Genomic DNA, 6,401 nt, shown 5'->3' with positions numbered 1-6,401 from the left:
CCAAGTCTTTACTTCACTGGCTCTGCCCCTTTGTTTTTTTTTTTTCATGTCCATTTCATTCATTTCTACTCTAATCTTAATTCTTTCCATCTCTTGGTTTTTAATTTGGCTTGTTCTTCTTTTTCCCTAGGCCCTAGAGTGCATCATTCTTTGTTTTCATGTACACATATACACACATAGAAGATAATTTAATTCTTAAATTATTCTTCTAATTACAGTTCAAGTTTTCCTAGGAAACAGTAAGGCACATAATTTACCATAAAGTCAAGGGATGGTCCTGTAGAAGGGGACACTGCAAAACTATATGGCTAAACAGAAGGGTGCAGGGAAGAGGAAAGGGACGGATCTGTGGAAATAAACATCGGGTCCAGGCTGAGCTACAGGCTTTGGTCCCTTCTGCAGTTAAGACTTCTCACCAGTGATGATCTGTACCTGGACATCAGAACCACCGAAGGGGGGAAAAAAAGACAACCATCATCAGTAGCACAAAAACAACAAAGACAACTTCACAGCAGATTTCTTTTCCCTTCTTTTGTCTTTTTGAGACATGGTCTCGCTCCACCCCGGCTGCCTAGAATTCACTCTATAGACCACGCTGGCCTCGATCGCACAGAGATCTGACTACCTCTGTCTTGAGAGTGCTGGGGAAAAAGGCATGAGCCACCATGCCCCGCCTGGTATACCCAGTTTCTTATTGGATGAGCTCCAGCCAGTAGAGAGGCCCAAGACATTGATCAGTGGTAGATCAGCAGCCCCTTTCCTGTTGACTGACAGGTCCACTTCCCAGAATGCAGTTTCGATGAGCAGTATCAGCTTTTAAAGATGTTGCCTTGTCAGTCAATGAGCAATATTTTATAATTTACAATATTTTTAAAACTTTTATCTTTATTATTTTTAGTTACATGCATGTTTCTGGGTAGGGTGTATGTGTACATGATTGCAAGTGCCTGCAAATACCAGGCGCATCAAATCTCTTTGGAGCTGGGGTTACGGGAAGCTGTGAGAACTTAAGATGGGACCTGGGCACTAAACTCAGATCCCCTGCCAGAACATTAAATACTCTTCTGAGCTAGCTCTCCACCTCAATCTACAACATTTTAAACAACACAATTACACAGGTCTCCTGAGCCTCTAAGCCGCACATGGTTTCACGGTGTGTGCCACAGTTAGAGAGAGTGTTACAAATATTCAGTGAGGGTCAGAAATCTCTGGTCAAACCATGCATAACTTGTGTAAGTAAGTGCATTGAGATTTAACAAAATATGAGTCTTAAGAGAAGGAATTTGACTGTTTGCTGTGGTTTTACTTGTTTGAGAACCATTATATAGTCTCCACATAGTCGAAAGTCAGGGTCTGAAAAATTACAGTCAGGTTCAATGCACAGTGAGAGTTGTATCCTAAGGACAGACAGAGGGAGGCCTCACAACAATGTTACCCAGTCACAAAGCACCACAGGTGGTCAGGTGACAAAGCTCTTCCCCAACACAACACCAGAAAACCACACACAGTAACAGTACAGCACCACTCCCCAGAATCCCACACACCTCCTGCTCACTATGATTCTAACACTTGGAGCCAAGTCCAAGACACAAGGCTGGCTTTGCTTTGGAGTCTCTCACCTGTTTCCATGAAAATAACATGCTGCCATTAAAAAAATTAGAAGAAAGACTAGAATAATCCAGAGAAAGTTTGTCTTCGTAGATTCTGCAGAGAGAGAGAACATTGTGAACAGTTAATATCGTCAACTTCGCAGGATCCAGATCAGCTGGGACGCAATCCTGTGGGCAGACCTGAGACGCATCCTCTAGACTGGGATGAATGGGGTGGGAGACTCACCTTAACTCTGGACGGTACTGTGTCAGGGGCCAGGCACCTGAACCAGAGGAGAGAGTGAGCTGAGCACTCACCTCGCCTGCCTGAAGCTCCTGCCACTGTGACTTCCCTGCCAGGATGGACTGTTCTCAGACTCTGAGCCAAAGCAAACCCTCTCTCCATTAAGTTGCTGTTGTCAGGGTACGTCATCACAGGAACAGGAAGGGGAAGCATGCAGACGCCCAGAGGAAACCAAGGGCCAGGGCCAAAGGCACCACACAGCAGGCGCTAAACTCTACATCTGCCTGGTTGGTAACATTTTCCCTGTCAGATCTACCACCCGTCTCCTGGCATCTGTCTCAGCATCAACACTCTTACACAGACAGCATCACACATCAGAGAATTTAGCACATTGCAAGTCCATTAAATGCTGCAAAAACCTGCAATCACAGCTCTTGGGGAGGAGAAGGTTTGGGGTCAGAGTGGGGAAGGAGGATCACCAATGTTAGAAAACTCTAAGAAAAAAAGTATGCTGGAGATGCGTCTCCATTGGTAGAACGATGACCCAGCTTGTACGAAGCCCTGGGTTCAGTCCCAAGCATCTCATAAAACCTGGTCTCGTGTTATACACCTGGAGTTCCAGCATTTGGGAGGCAGAAAGATCAGGAGTTTTAAGATCATGCTCACCCGCATAACGAGGCAGGCTCAAACACCACACACCATGTTCATTAGGATTCTAGACTATTTGATCTTGTATCGCTTATGTCCATCCAGAGAAAACTTCCACAATGTACACAAAGTATATTTCAACCCGACTCCCCTGTACCCCACTCACACCCTGCACACATCACCTACACATACCCTCGGTTTCTATTTTGAAGAACAAGGCTTCCTGGAGGAGCACTGACAGCTCCATCTGGCACATCCAATCTCATCCCCCTGGGCCCTAGGCCAACTCTTCCTACATAGCCTACAGATACATTTGACCTGTATGATCATCTCCACTCACCACCTGAATCACAGGACGGGAGAGATGGCTCAGTGGTTCAGAACACTGGCTATTATTCTAGAGGACTCTGGTTAGGTTCCCATCACCCACATTACAGCTAACAACTGTCGCTAACTCTAGTTGCAGGGGATTAGATGCCTTCTTCTGGCCTCCATGGCCACTACATGCATATGTGTTACTTACATACACTCAGGCAAAACACTCATACACATAATATTAAAAAAATTAAATTAAAGAGCAGAACCAAAGCTAGATATGCTATGATATGAGCCATAACTAGATATGCCAGGACATGAACTCTGCAGTTGCTATTAGCCTATGGGTCGGGTCTGCCTGTGGGAAGCCCTGGCTGGTGGCAGGTCTACCCTTGGTGGCCACGTCATCTCATCCAGAGCCTGTGAGGCAGAATTGATGATCAAGACACAATTAGCCAATAGTGTCTAGAAGGATCCCTTGTGCCTAAGAACCCCTGTCTTCAGGGGACCTGGGTAAGGACATGCTCCCTCATCCCCAAGTAGCTGGCAAGCTCCCCAATCCCGGCCTCATGGACCATCCAGACTCTGAAGCTGCCCTGAGCTGACAAACAGCCCCGATAATACTGTCTCCCCTGTCCGCCTCTGGGACATCATTCCCGCCACAGGCCCTGATTCCAGGTGCCTGACTCAGGGCGCTGAGCTGAGCTGGATTCCAGCTTGTTCCCTCCAGCCCAGCCTTTCCTTCCCCACCAGCTCATGACAGGGACCCTAGACCTCCAGGAACTCCTTCTTTTCAGTGCATACCCTCCAGATGAAGCCGGGGAGATACACAGGACACTTACTTTCCTCAGACAGTGTGATGTTGAACCTGGTGGGGGTGGGCAGGGATTTGTGCTCCACCACACACTGGTAGGTGGTCCCACTGTCTTCCAGGGAGGACTTCAGTTTCAGCTGGCTGGTAACACTGAATGAACCGTCCTCTCTCTTCGAGGGGAGGCTAGTGTCAACGCCCTCAGTGATCTCTTGGAAATTGGGATCCTTGGGGGTGCGCTTCACCCACTTTATGCTAATGGCTTCTGGGTAGAATCCATCCACCTTGCATAGAATATGTTTCTCACTATCATTTCTCATTGTGGCGTGTCCCTCAGTCAGTGTGATGGCTGGGTGAGCTGCCAGGGAAGAGAAATCACACAATTGGCCGGGCACCAGGCACCCATTTTCCCCTCATAACACACTGACTGGCTTCTACCTCAGCCATACATCTTTGCATCACGGCAACAAGACAGAAAACACAGGATGTTACTCTTTAAAGAGAGACAGTCATCGGGGCTCAGAGCACAACTCACAGCTTCCTGCTGGACTTACTGAGAGCTGTCTCCAAATCAAACAACAAAACCCAAAGCCCTAAAAAGTAAACAATAGAAATTTGGGGGATTTGGGGGATTTGGCTCATGGGTGGAGCGCCTGCCTAGCATGCTCAGTCTTCAGTTCAGTCTCAGCTCCATACACAAACACCACACGGGCCGGGCTGCAATCAGTCCCCGCAGCACTATGCGCCGGCTGGTGATCACACTTGACTGTGGGCAGGGGAGTTTCTCATCTGCCCCTGTGGAAACCACAGCGAGCCTTCAGGAAAGTGAATGACCATCCGTAACTCCAGTTCCAGGGGATTCCTCTACCATATTCTGACCCTCGCAGGCTCTGCACAACACGGGTATACTTACACACAGGCAAGAAATACACTCGTACACATAAAATAATAATAAATATTAAAAAAGAAAACCCGGTGTGGCACCGATAAAGCATGGATAACCAAGCAACTGAGGTGACACAAGCCTGTAAGCCCAGCTCCGGGGAGGGAAGCAGGAGCCGCGTGTATTCAAGGCTGTCCTCTGCTAAATAGGGCGCTCAAGCCTAGCATGTCTGAAGAAAACAAAAATAAGCAAAAAATTAATAAATAATACATTGCCAAACTGTGAACCATGAAAGAAAAAGCTGGGCAGCAGAACTGATGAAAATTCAGCACCTGTGCTTTGCAAAAGATGTAATTGTTAACAGACAGTAAGACCAGCCACAGACTCTGAGACGTACTTTGGAATCATACATAGAATACAGGACAGTTATCAGGAACGTACACAGGGCTCAGGTACACAGTGAGTTCAAAACCAACACCAATTATACTGAAACCCTGCTTCAGAAAAGGATAGTGGACAGTGATGGCTCAGCAAGTTAACGTGCTTTCTACCAAGCCTGACCACCTGAGTTCAATCCCTGCAACCTTCCTGGGAGGAGGAGAGAACAGACTACTGCAAGGTGTCTTCTGACTGCACATGAATGCTCTGGGGTCCACAAGCCGCTGCCTACCCACCACCCACAGACATCAAGAGTAAAGAAATTTAATATTGAGTTAGGTAAATATTTTATTTATTATGTGTTCTGTTCTGTGTATGGGTGTTTTTGCCTGCATGTGTGTAAGCGCACCCATGTTGCAGAGATCGAAGAGGGGATCGGATCCTCTGGAACTGGAGTTACAGAAGGTTGTAGCTGCCATGTAGGTGATAGGGATCAAACTCAAGTTTTCTGCAAAGGCAACAATGCTTTAACTACTGAGCCAATTCTCCAACCCCCCCCCAAAATTAGTAAGATATGGAAAATTTTTTAATCACCTAGGGACAAGGGAGAGATGGCTCAGTCAGTGAAGCACTTGCTTTGTGAAACAAGGACCTGAGTTTCATCCCCAGAAGACAGCTGCTGCTGATGTGTGTTAGAAAACCCAAGACTGCCCCACCTCCCTCTGCTTCCCTGGGCCTGTACAACCCACAGGCCTCTGTCTCCAGAGTAAGTCTATCAGGCTCTCCATGCCTTGACTCCCCCAGCCTCATTCACCCTCCCATCTCCCTGCTGGTCTCTCCTCCTAGCCTGGGTCCTGACCCATTCCTTGTCTTGCGTCCCAGACACCTGGGGAACCACCACTGCTTCCTGATTCTTTGCATCCGGACCAACTCAGTTCCTTCTGGGGTCCCAGGAGGACTGCTTCCGGGCGAGGCCCCGCCCTCACCTCCCTCTACTTCCCTGAGCCTGCACAACCCACCAGCCTCTTTCCCGGATGCCAGGGCTGACCTTTCCTCTTCTTGGTCCTTTGCACCCAGACCAACCCAGCTCCTCAGTGCAGTCCCCAGGAGCCCTTGTGGCCTCTTCCCACCCCCATCTTCCTTTGCATCTCTGGGTGGCATGGCCACCAGCTGACCAAGAGCAGCATCTTTCCTGGGCCCAGCTCCTAGGCCAGTCTAACCCCCAAATTACTGAGGCCAAAATCATTCTTAGAAGATTCCGGACCTAAGGAGAAAGTCTGAAAACTTCTGATCCACATTGGAGTTGGGCCACCTCGGAACTCCTGAAGACAAAATCAATCCGGCCTCGACAATATAAAATCAAAAGAGAGAACCAGAAGCTAAGACGAACCAGCTCTTCATACCCAAAAAGTAAACCACAAAGACACATAAAGCTCAAAAATAAAAGAAGCAGAACTAAACTTGAAGGCCCGAGTATCACACAAGAGTCAGAAACTACAAAAGAAATTCACATGTCAAAATCACAGAGAAAAA

At 47.7% G+C, this 6,401-nt stretch overlaps 1 protein-coding gene across 2 annotated transcripts in view; it reads right to left on the bottom strand.

Moving 5' to 3' along the window:
* Window positions 1–182: 182 nt before the first annotated feature.
* Window positions 183–6,401, bottom strand: part of LOC108490867 (natural cytotoxicity triggering receptor 3 ligand 1-like) — a 12,659-nt gene continuing 6,440 nt past the window's right edge. The window contains exons 4-6 of one of the 2 annotated variants that reach the window (XM_017798241.2): window positions 3,639–3,965; window positions 1,620–1,704; window positions 183–432 (exon numbers count right to left, since the gene is read on the bottom strand). In XM_017798241.2, the coding sequence (XP_017653730.1) occupies window positions 378–432; window positions 1,620–1,704; window positions 3,639–3,965 (467 nt within the window). In that variant the 3' untranslated portion in view covers window positions 183–377. The remainder of the gene's footprint in view (window positions 433–1,619; window positions 1,705–3,638; window positions 3,966–6,401) is intronic. The other variant, XM_029563642.1, reaches the window with a different exon arrangement.

The sequence above is a fragment of the Nannospalax galili genome, unplaced genomic scaffold (assembly GCF_000622305.1).
Source record: "Nannospalax galili isolate Female #2095 unplaced genomic scaffold, S.galili_v1.0 scaffold1857, whole genome shotgun sequence".
Taxonomy (NCBI): domain Eukaryota; kingdom Metazoa; phylum Chordata; class Mammalia; order Rodentia; family Spalacidae; genus Nannospalax; species Nannospalax galili.
This window is presented reverse-complemented; position numbering and strand designations above follow the sequence as displayed.